Source organism: Anomalospiza imberbis, chromosome 5 (genome assembly GCF_031753505.1).
Source record: "Anomalospiza imberbis isolate Cuckoo-Finch-1a 21T00152 chromosome 5, ASM3175350v1, whole genome shotgun sequence".
In the NCBI taxonomy this organism is placed as follows: Eukaryota; Metazoa; Chordata; class Aves; order Passeriformes; family Viduidae; genus Anomalospiza; species Anomalospiza imberbis.
The window spans coordinates 7,246,713-7,272,305 of NC_089685.1; the positions used below are offsets into that span (position 1 = coordinate 7,246,713).

The 25,593-nt window shown below is 41.2% G+C and overlaps 2 protein-coding genes across 4 annotated transcripts; both read left to right on the forward strand.

The window, feature by feature from the left end:
- The first annotated feature begins 466 nt into the window (after positions 1-466).
- HSPA14 (heat shock protein family A (Hsp70) member 14) lies at positions 467-11,928 on the forward strand. Of its 2 annotated transcripts, none has more exons than XR_010998921.1 (14): positions 467-552; positions 648-728; positions 831-913; positions 1,763-1,811; positions 2,606-2,699; positions 2,824-2,914; positions 4,037-4,141; positions 4,720-4,881; positions 5,346-5,501; positions 6,722-6,824; positions 8,332-8,544; positions 8,987-9,111; positions 9,959-10,029; positions 11,278-11,347. XR_010998921.1 is itself a non-coding variant. In XM_068189538.1 (14 exons), the coding sequence occupies exons 1-14, from the start codon at positions 496-498 to the stop codon at positions 11,354-11,356; spliced, it is 1,518 nt and encodes a 505-aa protein (XP_068045639.1). In that variant the 5' UTR covers positions 467-495; the 3' UTR covers positions 11,357-11,928. The 2 variants fall into 2 exon arrangements, 1 of the variants encoding a protein (XP_068045639.1); XM_068189538.1 differs by having other exon boundaries at positions 8,938-9,111; positions 11,278-11,928.
- A 1,634-nt stretch (positions 11,929-13,562) lies between these two features.
- SUV39H2 (SUV39H2 histone lysine methyltransferase) lies at positions 13,563-25,464 on the forward strand. Of its 2 annotated transcripts, XR_010998922.1 has the most exons (7): positions 13,563-13,619; positions 14,605-14,750; positions 15,695-16,366; positions 18,279-18,425; positions 19,983-20,112; positions 20,742-20,920; positions 21,471-25,464. XR_010998922.1 is itself a non-coding variant. In XM_068189539.1 (6 exons), exons 1-6 carry the CDS (start codon positions 13,601-13,603, stop codon positions 21,578-21,580), a joined length of 1,224 nt encoding a protein of 407 aa, XP_068045640.1. In that variant the 5' UTR covers positions 13,565-13,600; the 3' UTR covers positions 21,581-25,464. The 2 variants fall into 2 exon arrangements, 1 of the variants encoding a protein (XP_068045640.1); XM_068189539.1 differs by lacking the exon at positions 20,742-20,920 and having other exon boundaries at positions 13,565-13,619.
- Positions 25,465-25,593: the final 129 nt, after the last annotated feature.

Sequence of the window (25,593 nt, forward strand, 5' to 3'; positions counted from 1 at the left end):
AGGGCGCTCAGTGCCATGGTCTGGCGGCCAGGGCGGTTTTCGGTCGTAGGCCGGACTCGGTGATCTCAGAGGTCTTTTCCAGCCTAATGGAAAAGGCTGGGAAAGGTTCTGTGATTCTGTGATTTACAGCCTCTCCCTCCGTGTGCTTCGCTGCCAGCAACTAAACCGCGAGAGGCGCCACGGCCATAAACCACAGGCACACGTGGTGCTTTCTCCACTTCGATCGCGGTTCTCTACCTTGATGTCCCTGTTGTCCAGTTCCCGTTTTCCCGCCGCTCAGCCCGGTGTCCCGGGCTGAGGGAGCCCTCACGGCCCCGCCGCCGCTTCCCGCCGAAACCCGCGCGCCCCGCGCGCGCAGTCTGCCCGCGTTGCTATGCTCGATGACGCCGCCCGCTCCGCTTTTTCTCATTGGCTGCTCCGCCGGTGGCGGCGCGGCGCGGCGCGGGATTGGCTGGGAGCGGGCCCGCGCGGGGCACGTCGGGGCGGGAGGGGGCAATGGCGGCCATCGGCGTCCACCTGGGCGCCACCTGTGCGTGCGCCGCCGTGTACAAGGTGAGCCCGGGCGTCGCTGCCGCTCGGAGCCGCCGCTCGGCCCTGAAGCCCCCGCGGGCTCACGGCTGTGCCTCCCTCGCTGTCTCTCTCCGCAGGATGGCCGCGCCGACGTGGTCGCCAACGACGCCGGGGACAGGGTGACTCCCGCGGTCGTGGCGTTCTCGGCGAGCGAGGAGGTGAGGCTGCCCCTCCGCGGCGGGCTCTGGGGAGGAGGAAGGGAGCGCGCTCTGTCCGCTGCTCAGCTTTTCCTGTCTTCTTGTCCTTTGTTTCTCGTTCAGGTTGTTGGCTTAGCTGCGAAGCAAAGTAGGATAAGAAATATTTCAAACACTGTGGTGAAAGTAAAGCAGATCCTTGGGCGAAGGTAAGAGAATGGGCGTGGAAGGGGCGGTGAGAAATTTCTCCCATTTAAAGCTCTTTTCACGTCTCAGCACTGATACTGAAGGCATCTGTTTAAAAAATCGTTCTGTTATCATAAGTGACTGAACGGTTTTGTTTGGAAGGGATTTTAATGATCACCTCTCTTCCAACCCCCCTGCCGTGGGCAGGGACACCTTCCCCTGGACCAGGTTGGTGCTGTCAGCTTCTTAGCCTGGATTTTCTCCCAGCAGCAAAGAGATGCTTGTGAAAATAGAAAAGTAGAGAAGAAAAAAACGTGTTTGAGGTCTGAACTTGTCTGTGAAAATCAGGTTGTGAAATAAATAGTTGCATATATGCTTTTCATACATACTTAAGTTTCTTTGTGATTTTTTGTCACCTGATTGCTCTTCTGTAAAATACACTGTGGTTTAACTTTTCAGTGGTGTCTGAGCTGTGTGTTACAGCCCTTTCATGGACAGGAGCTGACGAGACGTTACCCATTCTGGTGTATTTCTCAGCAGTTCTCAGATGCAGAACTTCACTGAAATCTTTTATAATGTTCATGGGGGATAGCAGGTTAAGACAATGTGTTAGGTTTTGGTTTTCCTTTTCCATTATTATTAGGTATTTTTCCAATCATAAGTTTTAAGAAAGGAGAATGAAAAATGCCACCAGTCAGAACTGCTGGGTTTTTTTCTACTCTATAAATGTATCTGTAGAGTGAAAACAAGAATTTTTGGTTCAAGTATAGCTTGATGTGTTGGAGATATTAAAATGAATATCAGCAAGATGCATTTGTGTAATTAACCTTGAATGCGTGATTTATTTTGTTATTTTGAATTTTTATGGACAGCTCTGGTGACCCTCAGGCAAAGAAGTATATTGCAGAAAGCAAATGCTCTGTGAGTATGATGATTTGTATCATTTTATGCTTTCCTTGTTATTGTTTGGGCCATACCATGTCCGTGTTCTGTAGTGATCAGCTCTCATCATACGATGTCCCTTTGCTGCTGTGCGGAATGTTTCTGGTTTTATCCAGTAGCTAACCATGTTCTGGGGTCTGCCAGCATGATATAGTTAGTTCTTACAGAAAATTATTTCTCTCTTGGCCATTCTCAAAAGGGACGATCCTAATATATTTAGGTAGTGGCACTGTGGTTTTTCTTAGAGCTGGTAAAAGATATTGGTGAAAGTTGCAGCACCTTTTGATTAACATCTCTAACCAGTTGATTTAATCTCATTATTTAATTTATGTAATACTGTCCTTGTTGCTAGAAAATTTTGCAAAACGGGAGAAAAATTATCCTGGAAAATACGTTCATAACAAAAGAGTGAGTTTTCCCCTGGGTTTTGACTGTTCATACTGGTGTGATTTTATAAATAGCTGAGGTTTTTCTCGTGGAATATAACCAGGAGTGTACTTTTGTTCTAAACATTGCTTTTGTACTCAGGAGAACTTAATAGAAAGGGAAAGTCTGGACTCTTTAAATTCTTAAATGTTCCTCTTGTGTCTGTTATATGCTAGGAGTCTTTGATAAGCATGTTGAAAGTGTTTATTCCCTTGTAGTAGAATACTAATCCAGAGAGTGTTTACATAGTCCAGTGCTTTTTACTTTAAACAGAGCCTAAATTAGACATTACTTTTTGTTATTAACCAAATTACTGTCTGACGAAGGTGTGTTGGTTTTGCTTACAGATAATTGAGAAGAATGGGAAACTTCAGTATGAAATAGATAACAAACTTATTAACCCAGAAGATGTGGCAAAACTAATTTTCAGTAAAATGAAAGGTAGATAATAATTACATTCATTGACCTGTTTTAGCTTTTTAAGCCATTCTTTTATTTTTAAGAGATCATATATTTTTTTCTTGCTTGCTTTTACTCACCATGCTCTGCCTGTGTTTCTAAACAGAGACTGCCCAGTCTGCATTGGGTTCAGATGTGAATGATGTTGTTGTCACAGTACCATTTGATTTTGGAGAGAATCAGAAAAATGCCCTTGGGTAAGAGTATTGAGGTTTTTCTGTTACTTTATGTGCCTAAAGCAGATGGTTTGGAAGATCAGCAGAGAGAATTCTGCTGCTGGACTTCAACTTGTGACTGTCAGTCAAGATATTGGGATGTTATTTAAACTGGGAAAATATGAAAGCAAGAGATTTAATCCTGAGTGGAAAAACTTTTAGTGGAATTTGCTGATGTGGCCAAAAGGAAATTCTGAATCACTGAAGTGAGAGGAAATTTCAATTTCATCAAGGATAGAACCTCATTTCAGATCAGGATCTTCAGTGACCCCTTTGAAATGCAAATAGTTTCTCACTCTCCTCCATAATTTCCCCTCCCTGCCCTTCATACTCCCCAGAGTGGTGCTGCATGGCCTCTTGAGGTCTGCTTTGTCAGAGTGCAGATTTGGAATACATACCAGTTTTCTACCTGGGAATTCTGTTTGGAAACACTTTTGCTCTAACAGTTCCTCAGTAGGAAAACATAAGCATGCTTAAAGCTGAGCATAAATGGCAGCATCTGGTTTTGCTTTCTGATATGTAGAAGCCCTTACATTTAACTGTCATGAAAGAAATAAATAAAGCATGCCTAAAAGTTGGTCAGAAAACAGCGATCTTGGGGATTTGCAATGTCTATAAAGAAACATTCTGTTGCTCTGGTATGAACTTGAAGGTGGGAGAAACAAGTTGTGGGGTATTCCCAGGGTTACTGAATTTTCAAGGAAATATGTAAGTTAAATGTTGCAAGTGAGAAATGTAAATTAATTCAGTTACATGTTGAAATAATGTATCAAGGACTTTAACTACCACACCTGAAGATAAGTTACCAAATTTGATTTAGGGTGGGGTGTAGTTGTGGGGTATTTTGCAGTTTTTATGGGCTGTGTAATCTGATAGACCAGTATTTTCTTTGACAGAGAGCACACAGCAGATCCAATTATTTGAAGAACACAATATCAGCTGACCTTCTTGGTACCTATCTTGTCCAGTCACTCAGTTTTGTTAATACCATGCTATAAACAAGGTCTGATTAGGTGGCATGTGTAGTTCAGGTGAAATCCTAATAGTGTGTGACTATAGTGAGATCATTAAAGTAAAATAAAATGCTGTTATGGCTCATTACAGGGAAGCAGCTGCAGCTGCTGGGTTCAATGTTATGAGATTAATTCATGAACCATCTGCAGCTCTCCTTGCTTATGGAATTGGCCAAGATTCACCCACTGGGAAAAGGTAAAATCCTAATATTTTGGTTCTTTTTAAGCTGCTGTACTTAAATCCTGAGAAATCTTAAATGAGGAAATGCTGTGTTGCCTTAGCATGAGGCTTGTTTTGCTTTTTTCTCTCAATCAAGACAATAACCATTTAGAAGTTGTAATTTTGAAGTGTATTAAATCCCTTTGCTTTGGTTTTTATCTTTTGAGAATTGTCTCTAAAGATTTGTCCCCAGTTTCCAGCTTTCTGTTTAATAAGCTGATTGGCTTGAAGAAAAATGCATTCCTTTTTAAACATATTTTGGCATATCTGCTTTTAATCATGGGAGGTGGGATCATTTTACATGGGCTGGAAGAACTAAAGCAGAGCTCCTGGGTTCAGTAGGTGCATCTGGTTGTCTTTATGAATATACATATAATTCACTTTCAAAATACTAAAGGCTGCTGTCAGTTTGAACTTTTATGTTCTTCTTGTTTGGTGTTTCTTTACTATTCTCATATACTTCTTGTCTGATTAAAACCTTCAATACATGGTGGTAATCTTTTGACAGTGTGTCAAAATTAATGCTCCTTTCAATATTTTTTTTAATGTGGCAGCAACGTGCTGGTTTATAAACTGGGTGGAACATCACTTTCTATCACAGTCATAGAAGTAAACAGTGGAATATATCGTGTACTTGCTACAAACACAGATGACAGCATTGGTGGAGTTTGCTTCACAGAAGCTCTAGCACAACACTTAGCTTCTGAATTTCAGAGGTAAGATTTGATTTCCAAGCATGTTGTTGTTAGGACAGGATCTTCGTTATATGGTGCTTGCTTAAAAAAAAAAAACAAACCCGAGCAGAATCTCTGTTAGTGAAATGGTTGAGGTAAAGATGATGCTGGAGGAGCAGTCAGTTGTTTGGGGCAGTCAGCCCCAGGAGGAATGGGCTCCTTCAGCTGGGAGGAAAACAGGGGAATGCCTGGGAGGAGGAGGACTGGGAAATGCCCGAGTTTGGGAGGATGTTGCCTGAAGCTGATGTTAAACTATAAGGGCTCAGCTGTGGACTTTGTTGTGTTGAGATGTGTGCAAAATGTCAAGTGGCATTGTAGTTAATATTAAAATTTTTACCAAAAAAAAAAAACAGTGCAAGAGCTCTAACCTGTTCTTCCTTTCAGAAAGAGTTACCAGTGAAATTCCTGTCTCTTTAAACTGGGATCATCTTTTTTTTGAAATACAGGTCGTGTAAACATGATATTAGAGGAAATCCCAGAGCCATGATGAAGTTAATGAACAGCGCTGATATTGCAAAACACTCTTTATCAACCCTGGGAAGTGCAAACTGTTTTGTAGATTCATTATATGATGGATTGGATTTTGATTGTAATGTGTCCAGGTAAGGCTGATCTTGAAGCTACTGAAGTCTTTCTAGGTGGTGTTATGGATGTTCATTCAGTAAACTTTGATTTCTGATGGTGTTTATTTAAGAGAAGAAAGTAAGATTGAAGGCAAACCTGCTGTTTCATGTTGGTGGTTCTGTTATGCTGCAATATGTAGTGGTCAGGGCAGTCACACTAACAGTGTTGCCCTGATGGTTAGGAAATGAAGTGCAAAAAAGTCACAAGGAGACGCCATCTTCAGAGTCTGATTGTTGATGGGAGGGGAATAGATACTGTAATGAATCAAGGTGGCTGTTTCCTTCCCCTTATTGTTTTTGTTGTACTTTTCTTAAAGAAAAGATAGCTTGTGGACTCCTCATCTAAATGAGATCCAGAATGGTAGGAGTCCTGGAAGTCTTGATGTTGCTTCTCAGTGAGAGCCGGACTAGAAAGATATTTTCTGTCTTTTTGTTCCTACTGCTGTGTCCTACTCAGTCTCTTTTCCCTTGGGATGACCTGTTAGTGAGATTTTTTAGCTCACTTTGATTGCTCTTCTAGGCAGCAGCAGCTTTAGAAAAATGAAATAGACTTTTCCATTCCAGAACTCCAGCAGTTGGAGCTGCTCAAATAAGGCACAGCATGTTTGAAAATGTGAGAAGCAATGCTGTATAAATGGGGTCAGCTCCATTTGGATCAGGATGCCAGTCCTGTGGATCAGTGTTGCAGACTTTGATTTGTTGTATTCATGCAGAGTAGAACTTCCTTTGCAGGCTTGAAAGAGACAAAAGCAAGCACAAGTTTGTTTTTTAATTTGCTTAATCTACTCCCTGTGTGACAATCAAGACACTGCTTGATTTGCTCCTAAAAATTGAGTCCTTGTATTCATTTTAAAGATCATGAAGCAGCTCCAGGATTTTTCTTTATTTTTTGGCATGAGTCAAGACATCAATACTGATGTTGTCAGGACAACAATACTGGTTTTTTTTCCTCTGGAGTACACTGAAGAATGAATGTGAATTTGTGTAGGTGTTGTTGATGGAACTAATAGCACAGATACTTCCACAACAGCAAAATTACTTGAAGATTAATAATGGAAAAAGATGATTTTTTTTAAATCCCTGAAGTAGATATACTTTAGAACTAAGGTATATTCTAAAAATTATTGTTCTTCCATTTCAGGTACTTTTCTCTAATGGATGATGTGATCCTTTTTGAATGTTTTCTTTTTCTTTTTTAGGGCCAGGTTTGAACTTATCTGTTCTTCACTTTTTAGTAAATGTGTAGAAGCAATTAAAAAGCTCTTGCAGCAAGTTGGATTCACAGCAGATGATATTAATAAGGTAACAATAGAAATCATGTAGGACGTTTCCACGAGAACAATGCTTATGGGGCCTGTTTTCCTTGCAGACTGAGATTATGCCATGATACATTTAAGCAGTTTTGACAGGGATCCAACAAAGTCTATAGATTCGGGGTCTTTAGAATTGCTGTATTTGCTTTCATTTCAGGTATTTGAAGTTAAGTATAAGATAGTCACATTCAGTTGTGTGTTTTTACTGGTGCATATTGAGTAGGTGCGGAGGATTTGTCTCTATTTGGTGTGTTTGTGTAACTCTGCCCAAATTCAAGCTGAGGAGTACCTTCCTTAAGTTCAGTCTGTGGGCTTTGTTCTGCCTTCATTCAACTTTGGACAGGGTTTGCTGACACTTCTGAAGAAAGGCAAAGTTTTGACTTAAAGTTGAACAGATCACTAAGTGTCCACTTGGTGCTTGTGCTCCTCCTTGCTGGCTCAAAAACTACAGGAGGTGCCAAACCAGGGAGTGGTTTCATCCCAAAGATGGTGAGCAAGGCTGCAGACATAAGTAGTTAAATTCATGTCTCTCTTGCCTTGGTGTGAGAGGAAATTCATCTCACCCCCTTTGTGCCTGTGCTTGGCAAATGATGCTGCATTCATTGCTGATAGAATTGGCTCATCAGGTCTGCAGCTGAAGCTGCCTGGTGCTTTCAATGACACTTAATGCTGTTTCAGACTCGTAATTAGTGTTTGTTGTGTCACATCTCAGTTTCTCTGATGGATAATGAAGTATCCCAGGCCACTGTTCGAAGAACAGCTTTTGTTTTCTGGTGGCAGTGGTTTTTAGGTGGCCTTTCAGGCTTTAGTGCTTTGGATGGAGGGCAGTGGAACACTTTACATGTAAAAATAAATAACTTCAGAGTTGTAAATTAGGTTTATGTTTTACATGAGGAAAAGTGGGAGATAGCTTTGTTTCCAGATCTGGCTGATTTCAACAAAGTCTGTGATAAGACTTGGCTTTAGGGATAAAACCTGACTTGCTCCTTCCTACAGGTGCGTGATGGAAGGGTGAGTGGCAAGCAGCACAAGTTACAGCATGGGGAAATTTTAGGTTCCAAGAAAGGAATGTGTAGTATGAGGGAAATCAGATGCTGAATTGAGGGCCTACAGAGTCTGTGGAATTTGTATCTGTGGAGGAAAGGTCCTGAGCAGCCTATTGTAACTGTGCCTGGTCTGGCCGGGAGGTTGGACTAGATTACTGCTGGAAGTTCCTTTGAACCTGATGTTCTTTTTGTGATGGAATTTTTCAATTTTCAAGGTGTTACTTTATTTAGGTGATTCTTGCTGTAAGAGAAACTTTTCAAAGACATCATATTTCCTTTAACTTCAAAAGCAAAAGTATCAAGTCAACCAAAGATTACATCAATTTTTATTCCAACAACTGCAGATGATAAAATATCCCAGAGCAGTTTGCATTTTTGCACTGCAGGGTGTGACCTGTCTGTTTTATTTCACTGACTAAAGATTTGAAATTTTGATGATGTATTTTCCAGGTAGTTCTTTGTGGTGGGTCTGCTCGAATCCCAAAGCTACAGCAGCTGATCAAAGATATTTTCCCAACTGTGGAATTACTGAATTCAATTCCTCCAGATGAAGTTATTCCCATTGGTGCAGCCATAGAGGCAGGAATTCTGCTAGGGAAAGAGAATACCTTATTAGAAGAAGAAGCACTCATTGAGTGCTCTGCCAAAGATATTCTTCTTAAGGTAAGGCTAAAATTAGAATATTAGAAAATCTTACTGCTGCAGTGAATATATAGTAGTGATTGTGTGATTGATGTTAGAGAAACAGCATTGGTTTATTATTTCTTCTACAGATTTGCTATAGATCAGCAGTACATGGTAACTTAGGTTTATTGACAAAAAATTGACAGGAAAAGTTGATTTTAAGGGGAGATAGATTGTGTCTTTCCTATGTTGCAATAGCTGGACTTCTCATTTGGAGGAATGTCAGGGTTTTTACTTGCTGTGATGGTAAATGTGACAGAGGGAATGAAGCTTGGATTTCTTTTCTTGTGGGCATTGTTGTAACACTTCCAGGTCAATGAAGCACTTAAAGAAAAACATGAACTCTATTCTTTTTTTTTTCCTTTTTTTAAGGGAGTAGATGAGTCAGGGGCTGACAAATTCACAGTGCTATTTCCATCAGGGACACCATTACCGGCTCGAAGGCAGCACACCCTGCACGCTCCTGGAAATATTTCCTCTGTGTGCCTAGAGCTGTACGAGTCATTGGGGAAGAGTCCCATGAATGAAGAAGAGAAATTTGCACAGGTGAGTGTGTGCACACTCCTGTCTACTTTCAACAGCAGCCACCTGGAAAAAAAAATGGAAATCAATTCCACCAATACCAAAAGTTGTTAGAAAATTACAGTGACATGCATCTCTTTGGTATTGGTCTTTTTATTGTTCTTTTGGACATGCAAAATACTGAACTACGTTGTAAAGCGCTGAAGTTTCCCTTTTGAAGTCCTAAATGGCTGACAGGATTTGACATGTGGCACTACTGTAATAAGATCGCCTGGGATGAGAGATCTTTACCAGTTATTCCAGTCATACACAGATCCTTGAACAATTTCAAATAAGACTGATGAATTAAATGGTATAGCTAATGTGTTGATTCTTTTTGATCTTCCTAGATTGGACAGGATCTTGTTATTAAATATTGAATTTGATTTATCACAGTGGTAAGATGAAATTATTTACTCAAGTGAGGGTTTAAAGTTGTTGTTTAGGAATCTACAGAGAGAGCACAGCTTTTTTTGAAACAGTTATGATGTGCTTTCCTTGGAAAGCATCAGGGAAGGGGAAGATGTGTCTGAATTTGATGGAATATTTAAGAAGATTGTTATTCCACCTTAATTCTGCCCAAATATCTTTAAAGGGAGTAGGGAAGGGATGTTACCTAATTATTACAGTACTGATTCCAAAGGACACTGTGGGAGTGATAGGTACTTCAGCTATCTCAGGGATAGATTCTGAACCAAAACACAAAATAGATAGTGCAAATAGCTAAAATGCATGAATTTTCACATCTTAGCTGTTGTGTCACTTCCCTTGAACTGCTGCACAAGAACTTGAAGAACTTACTGTAATCAAACTTTCTTTTTTTTTTTAATAGATTGTACTCCAGGATTTAGATAAAAAGGAAGACGGCCTACATGATATACTAACTGTTCTCACTATGAAAAGGTACCCAAACCACTTGTTCTGCTGTTTACCCTGCTGTGTCACACTTCTGACAAACAGTCTTTGCTCCTGTTACAGAGTATTTAATTTTTAGAAATTTCAGCGTTTCTTTGGTCCCAGGGCTGTACAGTCCTAGCAGGGGTAAATTCTGTAGAAATGTGGGTTTTCTGCAGTACCTTTGGTCCTGTCATTGTTTGATTCTTAAAGAAATAAAGCTTAGTACAATTGTGTAGATTAGTGTTAGCAACTTCTGAACTGTTGATCAGTTTGACCATGCATGAGAGCAGTCAGGATCTCAGACTTTCTCTGGAAGTGGGTTGGGTAGCTTTGCCGAATGTCCACACTCTTGGGAAAAACTGAAGGAGGTTTTGTCTTTTTTAGTTATGAAGGATTGTAGAATTTACAGTGGCTTTGTCCTTTCTGTTAAACAGAGAAACAATGCCACAAGAAATTTCTACTTGCTGTTTAAGTTTCAAAATACTTCATTTTCTTATGGTAGCTATCAGGTGTATTAATGCCTATCAGTAGACCTCACCTAAAATGCCTTGTTTGTCATACACAGATTTATATATTGAGCACTGATAAGGAAAACATTTTGGGGATTATAGATGCAGCTCTGTCGTGCAGAAAAACAGCATTACTTGGAAGGAGGTTTAAGGAATATTTAGGTGTAAAAGGGAGAGGAAGTTTAGTGAAGAACATCTATTTGTACCTAAATATTTTGTGTGACCGTATGCCTAGCTGAAGTAGGGCTCAATATTGTTTCTTAAGTCTTGGATTTTGACAATAAAGGTTTTCCTTGTTGAAGGAGATCCTTGGAATTTAAAGACTACTTACGCTTCAAAAGTCATGTTCTCATGCTATGACAAGACATGTTTATCAATCCACTGCTGTTACTCAGTTCTCACAAGGAATATTTTGAATAATATTACCACATATTCTGTTTACAAACCTGTACCAAACAAATTCAATTGCAATATTTAAATGTGTTCTTAGATCTATCCCAGCATATGTAGAGAAGATAGATGCTTTAAGGGCAAGAAGTATAAAGGTATAAAACCAATGACTAAATTAAACTTAATTTCATAAATCAGTTTCATCTATGTTGAAGCATGTTTGTCCCTGGATATTTTGATGCTGATCTATCATCCTTTCATCTGTGTGAGGACTGTTTATCAACTCTGGCACATGCAGTAACATAGTAAGTATTGTGTTGAGATAATCCTAAACATAACTCTCTCTTTTATCTAGGGATGGGTCCTTGCACGTTACCTGCACGGATCAAGATACTGGAAAATGTGAAATTATCACTGTTGAAGTGGCATCATAGGCCATTTTGGAAGGCAACATTTTTCTAACTTGATTTTTGTCTCTTACTGGATTTTCTGCCAAAACAGTGACTCTCTGTGATGTCTTTCCTGATTCTTAGAGGACTGTAATAAACTAAAGTAAATTGCCATCAAGTTTAGAGTGTGGTGCAAAACACTAGTCAAGACATGTGAACAGCAGATCATTGAATTATCAGCACTTGGTTTACAAAATGCAAAGCACAAATGTCTGTGGTTCAGCAACAAGCATATTACACAGTTTGAAGATTTTTCTTGACTAATCAGGTCTCGTACCCGTTCAGCCAGTGCACCTGTGGCTTCAGTAGTATAGCTTTGAACCAGTGAGAACGAGACTAGATGAAAATCCCCTCTCTGGTAATTATACTGGAATCCTGTATGGTCTTGATATTGCCCAGGACCATGAAGGTGGAGCCCATTTGCGCTGGCCTCTTGAGCAGGTGAATTTTTTTTTCCAAGAGTTTTTTTCTGTAAAATGGTTTTGTCATATTACCTGAGAAATGTAAGAGTTAAGTGTGCTTATTTATGTGTTATTAAAAAATACATTTTTTTATGCGGATCCTGACAATCTCCATTATGTGTGGCACTGTTTTAAATCTGTATTGTCATACATTTGTGTGGCTATAAGCTGGCAGGTTTTTTCAATAATGAGACGGAGCAGGCAAGTGTGGTTATGACAATAACAATAATATGAGGGTCTCGGCCTAAAGTGCTGTTAAATGACAACAGTTCAGTGCTTACAGCCTTGTGTTTACCTTGTAAAACACTGAAAGTGTCACAGAAGAGCCTCAAGAATTAGAGAATACAGGGCAAGGGATACCTGTCTGGGTTTGAAGAGGGTTGTATTCCATTACCTGGGGTTTGAAGCGAACTTGAAAATGAACTTGAAAACAACCGCCTGAAAGGAGCCTTACTGTCAGTGGTTGCCTGGGAGAAAGACCCCGGCAGGATGAGAGGTTGCTGACTCAGCTGTGACAGGAGGTTTGGGTTGAACAATGGGAGGAATTTCTTCATATTGAAGGTGATCAGACACTGGAATGGGCTGCCCAAGGGTGTCTGGGCTCACTCCCTGATTGGGATGGCCCGGAAAGGTGGAAAAGTCTCTCCTCCAACCCGAGCTTCTAAAGAAAGTCTCAGTAGTCTTCAGTCGTCCGGTCTCAAGGTAGTTTATTGTATGTTATCTAAAAGATTTCTCCCTGAACTGCTGCGGTCCGTTCAGCAGTCAGACAAAGGCACACTCCGACACCCAGGGGCCTGGTGCCCTCTTTTATATCATACATTACGTGTTAAACGTTTATGGTTTTCCCCAATGCCCATCACCTATATTGAACAGTGACTTTCTACTCTAAACCAATCTGTGAATGCCAACATCACCAAGAACATGAAGGTTAGGAAGGAGAAGGAAAGAGGACAGGGCACACCCAAGTCCCTTCATCTTAGAACCTCTGACCCCCATGTACAAAACTCAGACCCCTCTGTACAAGGCCTAAAACCCCCCTGTACAGCACTCAAAAACTCTTCCCTTCACTTTGTGACTACTTCTACTACAATATCTAAACTTTTGTGATTTCTTGTTCTTCCTGCAAAGTTGGTAAATTGTTCCATGGATCAGGTTCAAAGCCACAGGGGTCTGTAGCTGCATTCCAAGGTCTCAAATGCTTCTGACCTGGGCCCGGAACATCCAAGAGTGTCCAAGGGACATTCTGGGTTCGGACACAAGGGAGGTGGGGAAGTCACGGTCCCTGGAGGTGTTCAGTGAGAGCCTGGACGTGGTACCCAGTGCCATGGTCTGGTTGACAGGGTGGCATTTGGTCATAGGTTGGACTTGATGATCTCAGAGGCCTTTTCTAAACTAATCGATTCTGTGATTCTGTCGAAGCTACATTAATAGTAAACACCTCATCTGAGGTGATTATGGTGTAACGTTGTTTTTTTTTTTTTCGGGACCATTTATCCGAGGTTCTTCTCAGTTCTGCAGCTGAGGGGCCTGGGAAAGAAGCTGCCTCGCGGTTCCCCCGGTGCCTGTCCCGGGCACCGCAGAGCTCTGTAAGAACAAAAGCAAAATGGCTTTAAATCCGCCCCGCTCCCGCTCTCCCGGCTCCGGCCCGCCGGGGGCCCCTCACGGCAGAGGCGGGAAAGGCGAGGGCGGGCGGGGCCGCCCCCTGCGCCCCGCCCCCTTCCGGCGGGGGGCGGAGCCGGCGCTGCCCGAGCGCGGCCCACCCCCCAACATGGAGAGCTGGCGCGGAGGTGAGGGGGGAGCGGGCTGGGCACGGGGCCGCCCGCGGCTCTGCTGCCTGCCGGGCAGCGGGGCCGGGCAGGACGGGTGGGGAAGCTCCCGCTAGCTTTCGGCGATGGGAGCCGCTGCCGGTCCCTGTCACCCGGCTCTGTCAGGACCGTTCCCACCGCCCCTGCCCACAGACCCCCGGCGGGCGGTAAGGGAAGGGCTGGGGGTCCTGCCCGCTGGCCCCAGGGGAGCTGTGGCAGGAGGGCGGGAGGTGCCTGGGGTAAACCTGGAACCGAGGGTGGGACGCAGCGAGAGGCGCTGGCTCCCGGTGCGGCGGCGGGAAAGGCACCGCCGCCCCCTCCCGAGCTCTGTGAACTGCGCCGCGGGCCGGGGCGGGAGAGCCCCGCGGAGCCCCGGGGGGAGGTGGGCACGGCCCCGCAGCCGGCGGCTCCCGCTCTGCACTTCCCTCAGCCCCTTGATCCCGGTGTTCCCCGGGCGCTGGCGCCCTGCAGAGTGCCGCGTCCCTCTAAATCCGCCTGGCTGACCGGGCACTCGCGATCTTTCCGGGTGCGGGCTCTGGGTCTCTGTCTCTTCGGCCAGTCACCATGGTTGCATCACAAGTACTCAGCTGCTCTTGACTGCAGAAATTTGGCGGTCTTGTTAAAGAATGGAGCCTTCGTGCTTGCCGTAATTCAGTTATGCGATGCTGTAATTGTAGAAAAAAATGCTGGTGCTTTTAGTGCACCTTTCACCTGTGGAAGTCTCTGCCTTACAAAATATTTGTTGTTCTTTAGATGCTTACGTACTGTAGAGGATAAAGGTGCAGGTAGGGAATCATGAACGTGTTTAACTTGGCCCGTTAGAGAAGGGTTGAGTTGGAGACGCTGCAGTTGTACAAGAGACTCATAGACTGCTGTCACAAATGGTAATGTGGGGACTCTGGGATGAGGCATGATGATTTCAATTTAGCACATTAAATAGGATTCTTTACCAATTTTCTTATTGTAGCCTGGTATGTGCCATGTCTAGCTTCACTTGAGACCCTCCAAGAATTATGTAGGAAGGAAAATCTCACATGTAAATCCATTGGAATCACCAACAGGAGTCTAAAGAGTTATGAGGTGGAATATTTGTGTGACTACAAGGTAGCAGAGGTAAGAGAAACACAGACCAATTTGATCACTGTTTCAGCTGAAATTTGGAAGCAAGCCAAAGATAGTTTTGCTTGTAATATAAAGCAGTAGACAGTGAGGACAAAGCTTTTGCTGGCATCAAATTAAATATATTTTAAACTTTAAACTGTAAACAGAAAGTGGTGTACGCTGCTACTTTCAGTATGTGGAAGGAAGATCTTTTCCTGAAATTACAGACATTTAGAATATGAAATGTTTCACCGTTGTGTATGTGATGCTGATGCTTTAGGGTGATAGTTCAGTATAAATTATGATGCCTCTCCTTTATTTGCAGACAACTATGTGTATTTCTCTCTTGATTCTTTTCGTCTATTTGACGAAGAATTAGGGCCATGTGCTGCAAATGGATTCCTGTGAAATTCAGTCTCAGGATTTGTCCTTGTTACAGTTATTTATCTTTTTAAAATAAGTGCAAAATGTATGCTGCTTCATTGTAAATACAATATTACACTTACCAAATGAATTAGTGCTCTGGGAGGATGGTTGGTATAACCAATAGTGAGTTTTAGACTTTTTTTGCTACATTTTTCTTTTTTTTTTTGTTCTGTGTGCGATACGACTGCATTCTGCTTGTGTGTACGAGTCATACAGTGAGTTACCACCTGCCTGGACAAACTAGCCTCCTCCTCCTCCAGGTGTGCTGTTAGCAGAGTTCATCCCAACTTTTGATTTCTTCGCCCCTAGAGACATTGTGTAAAGTATGCAAAGTTGTGCTACAAGTTAATTTGCAAACAACCTGATTTTTCTTTCTCCCCTGTTGTAATTTTTATGGGGATATCAAGGCCTTCTGCCCTGTGTGCTGATCTTTAGGTCCAGAGCTCTTGTGTTTGTCTGTGTTGTTCTGTGATGCTGGATTTCAGCAACATGATCTCTGGCTAAATCTGTATCTGTTTCTGTATTTCAAGGGCAAAGCATACTATCTTGTGAAATGGAAAGGATGGCCAGAATCTTCAAATACTTGGGAACCTCAGAAACATCTGAACTGTCCTCTGCTTATTCAGAACTTTCTTAGAGACAAAAATGAATACTTGTCTCGGGGGAGGGGAGGCAAAGCAATGAAGCTGAGAAACCATGTTAAAACTTTGAAACCTGCAATTGCAGATTATATTGTAAAGAAGGCCAAACAAAGAATAGCTCTGCAGAGGTGGAAAGAAGAACTCAACAGGAAAAAGAATCACAAAGCAATGATTCTGGTAGAAAACACCGTGGATCTTGAAGGCCCTCCTTTAGACTTCTACTACATCAATGAGTACAAACCTGCTCCAGGAATAAATGTGCTCAATGGAATAACAACTGGCTGCGAATGTGCTGACTGCCCTGCTGAGAAGTGCTGTCCAAAGGAGGCTGGGTTTATTTTGGCTTACAATAAACGTAAGAAATTGAAAATCCAGCCTGGCTTGCCCATCTATGAGTGCAATTCATATTGTAGGTGTGGGCCTGACTGCCCGAATAGGATTGTGCAGAAAGGAACCCCGTATTCACTCTGCATCTTCAGAACCAACAACGGCCGTGGCTGGGGAGTAAAAACCCTCCAGAATATTAAAACCAACAGTTTTGTGATGGAGTATGTTGGAGAGGTAGGTATGTATTTATCTCGTAGAGGTGAATTACATACAATCAAGGAAACGTTAGATAAAATCTTAATGAGCTTTCTCTCAGTTTTCACACTTCTTGGCTTCTTCACCCAGAGGGTGGTCAGACACTGGAACAGGCTCGCCAGGGAGGTGGTCATGGCAACAAGCCTCACAAAGTTCATGGCGTGTTTGGACAATACTCTAAGGCACATGGTGTGGTTCCTGGGGATGTCCTGGGCAGGGCCAGGACTTGGTGATCCTTGTGGGACTCTTCCAACTCAGGATACTCTGCAATTCTACTATATAATAGATCAGTCGGCCTTTGAGTGGAGATATAAAGGGACATTCAAGTTGACAGCAAAAATCTGTTGTCTACAACATTCTTTCATTCCAGAGCAGTTGTAAAAGATCAAAACTAAAGAGAATATTTCTCTTATATGGTACTAAAGAATTATTATAGATGCATGCCCTAATAGTGTTTCTAAAGGCAAGTCCTTAATTTCTTTCATGGCAATCATAGTCTTCATTCTTCCCTGATCATCTTTTTTGTAGTTTTTTGCCATTCCCAAAATACAGTCATTTTGAAACTCCCTGCACAGACTTGCAGTCCCTTTTCTGTTTTATCTGCACTTCTAAGGTAGTATTTCCAAGCATATTTATTGCTTTTGATTAACAGCAAGAGTAACGCTCATAGTACGGACATTATCTGCTTATTCAACTCATATTATTTCAAAGAGAACTTTTATATTATAAAATACATACATTGAGTTACTCTTGAGATTTTGTATTGCCCTTGTTTATGTGTTTCAGCCTCTGCTCTGTTCTAGGTCTCTTCACACCAGCAGTTCCTGGCAGTTCTCTGTTACAGTCTGTTGAGTTTCTACCACAAATCTGCCTTGCTACTATGTTGACTCAAAGTATTTCCTTCTGTCCCTTTGTACAATGATTATGCTCTTAAGTAGATTTCCTCCATGCTTCCTGCCTGAAAGCTTCTTCTCACGTTCATCCATTTCCTTTAAATATACAAAAGGTCATACACTCCATTCACCGAAAGGTGATTATGTAATTTTGTTGCTTAAAGGAAAGAGTGTGTATTTACCATTTCACCTGAACCTACTTCATATCTACTGCTGAGTTCTCAAATCTCATCTGTCAGATTTTTAGAGAGATTGTTGTCCAATTCCATTACATTTTGTATCTCTCTTGCTGCCAAGTTATGATTTCTTTGCTGAATCTGCACAACAGAATGTGTTTAATGTGACAGGCTGCACATGAAGTTGTTTAAGCTGTTTCATCTGTCGACAGTGACACACTCGCCTAATTGAATAGATTGAGCTTTGTGAAGTGATGTCTGTCTGAGCTGCAGTGAATAGGATCTTTCATTGCAGTCAAAAATAGCAGGAAGAGATGCTTCTGGGAAGAGAGGAAATGAATATCAGACTGTAAATGTGGCTGGGTTTTAAAGACTGATACCTGTTGATCACCTTTGCAAAGGGAAAAGGTTGAATCTTGGTTTTATGTGAAGTAAGTGAGGCTTTCTGGATCTAATGGAAAAAGTGTGTATATAGAAACTTCACGTAAAAACAGTTGATTGGATTGTCATAATCAAAATTATTAGTAGAGGGTGCTTATATGTTTTTTTTTCCAGAGACAAGGTAGTGCTGTGCATCAGCTGTAGACAAATTGCATCCAGAGAAGCCTCAATCAAAAATAATTAGTTCAGCTGTATGTACTCTTATGTATTCTTCATTCATTAGATGGAATGCTATTTCAACATCAAAAACTTATTGTGGTATTGGTTTTGCTAAGTATTTTTTAAACTTTTTTTCTAACTTGGTTGTGATTTTTGTTTTGATTTAGTAATAATTAACAGTAAGATGCAGGTGTCTTTTTTCTTCTTTTTTTTTTTTTTTAGGTGATTACAAGTGAGGAAGCAGAGAGGCGAGGCCAGTTCTATGACAACCAGGGAAATACATACTTGTTTGATTTGGACTATGACTCAGATGAATTTACAGTAGATGCAGCTCGATATGGAAATGTGTCCCACTTTGTGAACCACAGTGTAAGACTTTGTTTTGTATACTAAGGATTTGGAGAATTATCCTCATTGTGCTAGAAATGTTTTCTACTGTAAACATTTCCTTACTGTATTCACAGTTTTTCTGGAGTAGTTTGCTTCATGCCAGCACAGTCCAGTTAATCAGATGATGTAATAAATAGAACAGAATACTGGGCCTTACTTGGATTGAGACTGCCTACAAAAATCTGGGGGAGAGATGCTGCCTGAAGTGGACATCCTGTAGGACTGGAGTTTTCACGGAATCAGCTGGTTCTAGACAACCACAATAGGGTTGGTTTGGGTGTGTTTTTTCTGAGTACCTGAAATACTTAACATGTGACAGGTCCTTAATGAAATTAGCCAGGAGTCAGAGATGACAGGAATTGATGTGTTATTTTGTAGCTGGGCAGGATGGAACATTACTCTGAATTTCATCCTGCAAACTTGGCAGAGGAAAAAGAGAAAATTCCTGTGCTTTCTTAGGTATCTACAGCAGACAAATATAATTTTTCCTTCTAATCTAAACTTGCCAGAGAACTCAAAAGTAAATTTTACAAGCAGTTTTTGTAGTGTTTTATTGAAGTTCAACTGAAGTACCTAAAGCAAGAAGGCTGACCTGCATTTGTAAGGATTCCTGAGCTAAAAATTATTATTTCATACTAATTCAGTATTTGTGAGGCATGCAGTCAATTTCATGAATTTCAGAAAATTCATGTCTTCGGGTTTTTGAGATGGAGATACTTGTATTTCCTGCAGGCTTGCCAGGGAAAAGGATAAAGAAGAGTTTTAGATACAGTTGCTTTTCACTTTTGAAAATGGGAGTGGAGTATTCTCAGTCTTCAGTGTAAATTCAGATGTCTGTGACTTCACTTCTGATTGTTTAATGTGTGATATATTTCACTGTTAAAGAACAAAAAAGCATTCAGAATTTAACAGTCTCAGGGACTACTGACTTTTGACACTTAATCCAGAGAAAATGAGGAAGTGGTTTCTAGTTCCAGCTTAGTGACCTTCACTCTCCTCTAAGCACCCAGATCATGGCAGGAAATTCAGAAGCCAAGCAGGTTTGCAGTTTACAGTAGAAATTCATGCATAGTATGAAGATGTTATCTCTGACCTGGAAGCAATGCTTAAACATCACTACAGAGAAGTGAATCTGTGGGGCTTGAAACACTAGGTTGTTTGTAGTTTTCTTTCAACTTTAATTCTTTTTATGGGTTTTGTTGGTACATACTAGCCTCTGAATGTAGCTCTAATTATTTTATCAGCGTTTTTGTTGTCACCTTTGAAGGTGCCATTTTTTTATAGATTGTTGCATATTAGTGTAGTCTGCACATTGTGCAAATGTTGCCTTCCTGGAAGGACTTGAATCTGAGCTACGAATGTTCTCCTGGAACATTATTTCAATTTGTTGATTTCAGAAGATAACTTAATTGCATACTTCTGTCACTGAGACAGAAGACAGCAAGGTCTTTGCTGTGACCTTGGTTTACTTAAACACCTCAGTGATATTAAATGTTATTTTTTCTAAACAGAAACTGCATTAATTTTTGCTTACAGTGTGATCCAAATCTTCAAGTCTTCAATGTGTTTATTGATAACCTCGACTTGCGTCTTCCTCGAATAGCACTGTTCTCTACCCGAACCATCAAGGCTGGAGAAGAGCTAACCTTTGACTATCAGATGAAAGGTCTGCACATTTTAACATGATTCTTGTGGAAGTTTTGGGGTGCTGGTGGGGTTTACTGCAGCCTGAATGATGGTAGCATTTCAGCTCAGGCACAGCTTTTTATAAACATAGCTCTGGCTTTCAGAATAGTCATTGCTCATGACGTGTAGTACAGAGAGGAGCACATCCAGAAGCTTTTGCCTGCATCTCTAGTGCACTGCCTCCCTCAGTGCTCCTAGCACGTCAGGGATTGTGGCTGGATTGTCTGGTAAAGCAAAATATTTTGAAGCCTTGTCCCAGGAATGCTCAAAGGAATGGTCAGGCTGCCCTTAAATAAAGCTTTCCTTTATTCAAATTAGCACTGCAGGTAAACTACTTTCTAGGTAGTCTGTTAGTGATAGTTACTAAGATAGATATTAAGGCAGTTGTAACAGCTCAGCAGCATGACCATGGTCTTTGAGTTCTGGTGTCCTGTAGGCCTCAGCTGTGGATGTGGGTCCTATGGAAGAGCTGTTTCAGCTGGGATAGAGGTAATTTGTTCTCAGTAGCTGGAACAGTGCTGTGTTTTAGAGACAGTATGAGAATAGTGTTGATAATTTACTGATGTTTTCTTAGGTCAAGAACTTTTTTGTGTCTCATGCTTTTACCAGTGAGGAGGTACTCAAAAAAAAAATGTAAAACAAAACTCTGGTAGGAAGCATAGACAGATGAACTAGTCAAAGAGATATTCCATGCCAGAGAATGTCATGCCCAATGTGGAAACTGGGGAGATATCCAGAAAGGGCTGATCAGAGTTCAGGGATGGTCTCTGGGCATCAATGAGCCAAAGGTAAGCAATTGTATGTGCATCACTCATATTGGTTTTTTTCTTTTACTACTTCTAATAATAATCATCAGCAGCATAATCAGAATATCATAATTATTACAATATTTTACTGTTTCAATTATTAAACTGTTCTTATCTCAACCTACCAAGTTTTACTTTTGGTTCTCCTCCCTGCTCTGCTGGGGTGAAAGTGAGTCTGTGTGGTGTTTCATTGCCATCTGGGCTTAAAACACCATACTGCCAAATTGATCTTGAACCTTACAACTCTTCTTTCTCTCTGTTTGTAACACTGGCATTGAAGGCCAGCTGCACTGTCAGCTGATCCATGTGGACACCTGGGGGGTACAAAGATCAAGTCTGAGTTTTGGATTCCGATGTGTATGCCACGTGTTGTACAAGTAGCTGTAACAAGGGTGTCAGTAGAATCTGAGTGAGCTTCACACACGGCTCTTTGAACTGGGCTGTTACAAGGCCTTTAGAAGCTGTTTGAATACTGGGCATGATCTTGGTCTGTCTTTTAGAACTTCCTTACTTGTGTTCATCTGTGTTGCAGGTTCACTAGATCTGACTTCAGACTCTGCTGAAGGTCTTACCCCATCCAAAAAGAGCATCAGAACTGTCTGTAAATGTGGAGCCATGTGTTGCAGAGGTTATCTCAACTGAGTTCGGGTATCCAAAGTCACAAATATTTTGTTCTTTTTTTGTGTTTTAAGAAGACTCTTCTTTCTCACACATATTCAAGTATTCTTACACCTAATGTAAATAAGGATGGTGAAAACAAAGTATTGTGTTTGTAATTGAAATGGCATTGGCCAAAGAAAGAGATTGTAGTGTTTCAAGCCAATACAGAACTGCTAATGGGGATTAAAAATTCATTTTTCTAGAGCAGTTGTTTAGGAAGCCATAAAATGTATGCAAAGAAAACTCTAAAATGTACCTTGATTTGAATATTCTTAGAATCATAGAATAAGCCGGATTGGAAGGGACCCTCAAGGGTCATTGTGTCCAACCCTTAGTCCTCACAGGACATCCCCAAGAGTCACACCCTGTGCCTGAGAGCATTGTCCAAACGCTTCTTGAACTCCGCCAGTATTGGTGCTGTGACCACATCCCTGGGGAGCCTCTTCCAGTGCCCAACTACCCTCTGGGTGAAGAACCTTTTCCTAATATCCAATCAAAGCCTTCTGTGATTCAGCTTCACGCTACATGTTTTTTATATCTTGAGAAGTTAGGAAGCATTTGATTTGAATTCTAAATCTTAGTTGACAGTTCTTTTGCTTTTTTTGTTATATAAAGAAAAGCTTGAAGATCTTTGCAATAACATTTATGGCACCAGGGTGAGGGATTAAGGAGAAGCCAGTGTGTAAATAAAGGTTCACAGAAGTGCAAAGTGTAAAATGTCCATGGAACTCCATGCAAAGAAAGTAATTGCAGAAAGAAAATTAGAGAGGCCAAAGCTCAGTTAAAACTTAACCTGGCCACTTCTTTAAAGAATAGTAAAAAATGTTTTTATAAATACATTAATAGCAAAAGGAGGGGCAAGGAAAACTCCATTCATTGTTGGACACAGTGAGAGAATATGGTTACCAAAGATGAGGACAAGGCTGAGGTACTTAACACCTTCTTTGCCTCAGTTTTCAACATCAAGACAGTTGCTCTGTCCTCAGGACAACTGGCCTCCTGAGCTGGAGAAGAACAGTCCTCCTGTAATCCAGGAGGAAGCAGTTAGAAGCTTGCTGAGTCACTTAGATGCTCATAAGTCCATGGGACCAGATGGGATCCATCCTAGGGTGAAGAGGGAGCTGGCAGATAAGCTCACCAAGCCACTCCATCATGTATCTGGAGAGAAGGAGGCTCAGGGCTGACCTCATCTCTCTCTACAACTCCTTGACAGGAGGGTGTAGCCAGGTGAGGGTCAGTCTTCCAGGGATCCAGCAATAGGACAAGGAGACATAGTCTCAAGCTGTGCTGGTGGGGTTAGGTTGGATATTAGGAAAAATTTCTTCACAGAAGGGGTGATTGGACACTGGAATGGGCTGCTCAGATAGGAGCATCCTGAAGGTGTTTAAAAAAAGAGTGGATGTGGCATTCAGTGCCATGGTCTGGTTGACAAGATGGTGTTCAGTCATAAGTTGCACTCGATGATCTCAAAAGCCTTTTCCAGCCTAATTGATTCTGTGATTCTGTAGTTGGTATTAACAGATCCCAAGTGTAAAATTTGAACTTCTTAGCTGATGTTATGTAGAATGTTTTCAGTTGTTATGCTCTGATTTTGTTAGGATTCTATAGGAGGACTGCAGTTCCACAGAGCATTTGTAAATATGGAATTGTCAGAAGTAACATTTGGCTGTTTGTTTTCATTGCATAAATTTGGCAGTCATGGCTGGAACAAGTTGCTGGATACAGTTTGGAAACAGCAAAAGGTTAAAGAGAGCAGCCCATTGTCTAACAAAGTTGGTGCATTGTGGAGATATGCTTTGTTATCTGTTAGGTGCAAAAGAGCCCTGGGGTTGATGTATATTCACAACTGGTTTTGGTTAAATTTTTACATACTGTGTCTTTTTTACCTAGTGACAGACTTCTAAGATACTAGGCCTGTATTTTCTGGTTGCAAAAATGTTAACTTCAGTGAAGTTAGACTAGGGGTGAGTATACCCATTTGCTGTAGACATTTGTGAGATGTTCTTGAATGTAAAGGCTGAGAAATGTGCTGTTCTTCAGCTGCTTTAGTAATCTTTTTTTTTTCCCTGATCATCTTAAAGTTGTCTCAATCTATTCATAACATATGCTAAGTTTTGCTTGGCTTCAGAACCACTGAAGAGCAGTTGAGGTGGGTGATGAGTGGAGTTGCAGCCAAGATCCATGCTCTAGGAATGATCCACATGCCTTTTTCTCATGGATTCAGAGCTCATAAAACTTGCATATTGCTTACCAGTCATGTAAATGTTGACAGGGTCAGGCAGAATAATGTTGCTCCATAAATGGATGCTCCATAGCTGGATGCTGGCTATGTATTGTAAGTCAGCTAGTTACCTTTATAAGGTACACAGCTGTTGGCTCAGGTGAATGAAGTCAAGTACCTAGCATGTAACTGTTTACTTAATTTGTTAGAAAATGCCTTAAATTCCATGTTAATTATTAGCACTTCAAAAAGAGCATTTCAAGGTTGTTTCTTAAGAAGCACAGTTGCATTTGTACTGAAGATCTGGCTCTTTGGTAGCAAATGACATTTTATATGCTACTAGCCAAAATCAGTTTTACACTTTTGGTGAAGAGCATGGGCTGCTGGAAATGCTGTGTGAGTTTTGTAATCTACAATACAGAGATGCACATTGAAATAGAGACCTTATATTGCTTAATGAATAGGAGGAAGTTTGCTTAGATTTAAAAGTATTTGATCAGGCTCACCTGTATCCACAGTTGATAAATGCTGAATCTTGTAAGTTTTGTCACGCCATATCTCTAATTTTTTTTTTTTTTAATTTAAAGTTTTAAGTGAAATGTGAAGCTTTAATGTCAGCAAACTCTAGATGATCTTGCATCGTTTGGAATCAGTAGTGCTTCTCTTGCATGTAGCTCAAATGAGCAGTGCATTCCATGTGGATGGAATCTGCAGTCTCCAGCTCCTTAATCCGCTGCAGCCTGGGCTGTCCCTGCAGGATGGAGCAGCTGTGGCAAGAGATGGATTCCTTACTCCAGCCCCGCCTGTGCCGGGGGCACGGGGCAGGCCCCAGGCTCTGTCTCTCCCCATGCCCACTTTGATTTTACTATTGCAAGTAGCTGCATTTTAGAAGGTAACAGTTGTGGCAGTTGTACTGGAGTACGGTGTCTGCCTTTTCCAGAGGCAGAGAATGTTATCACCGGCACTGGAATAATGCTGCTGTTGGTTAAGGATATGTGTGTTATCTTCTGCCATAAATAAAGAACCGTTAATTTATGTTCTGGGAGGTAGCAGTATTTTGTATTTATTTGAAGGAAACCCATTAATCCAGTTTCCAACATAAGAGCCTTGAACAGTATTTTATATTTACATATTCACAGTGTATTTGGATTGCAGCCAGTGAATTAGCTTAAAGGGACACTGTGTCACTTTTAAAACTCCTTTGACTGTTTTTATGAGTTTGGCAGAAAATTGCCAAACTGGAAATGGAGAAATAGCTGTTTCCAATTCCTTAGGGAAGCTAAACCAACCCAGCTTCTGCCTTTGTTTTGCTTTGTGGTCCATTGGCAACATCATGGTCACCAATTCAGTTGTGTGTATGCACTTCTTGGGGGCTGGTAAACTGTGGCCTGCCCTCCAGCTCTTCTTTTTTTGTTGGTTTTATTTTTTGTAGCAAAACTAAAGCTGCAAGATCACCTGTAAGAAAAGTTACTGTCTATTTGTTTAATCTCCAAGTCAATCTTTTGTTTATTTTTAATGTATGTTTTAGGAACTGTATTAGAAGATGCAGTTTGTAAGCTCAGGAACATTTTCTTTTCATATTGTGTCATCTCTAGTATTGCTGTCTTCCTATAGTTTTTGATAAAATAAATTAAATTTAGTTTTTCTCTTGTTGTTGTCATTTTTAAAAAAAAAAAATTAATCTGTCAAAATTAGTTGTAGCACTAGAATTTGCTTTAAGACTGCAACCTCTTAATTCCTGGCTTGTACCCAAATTTTCTAGGACTGTAAGGAC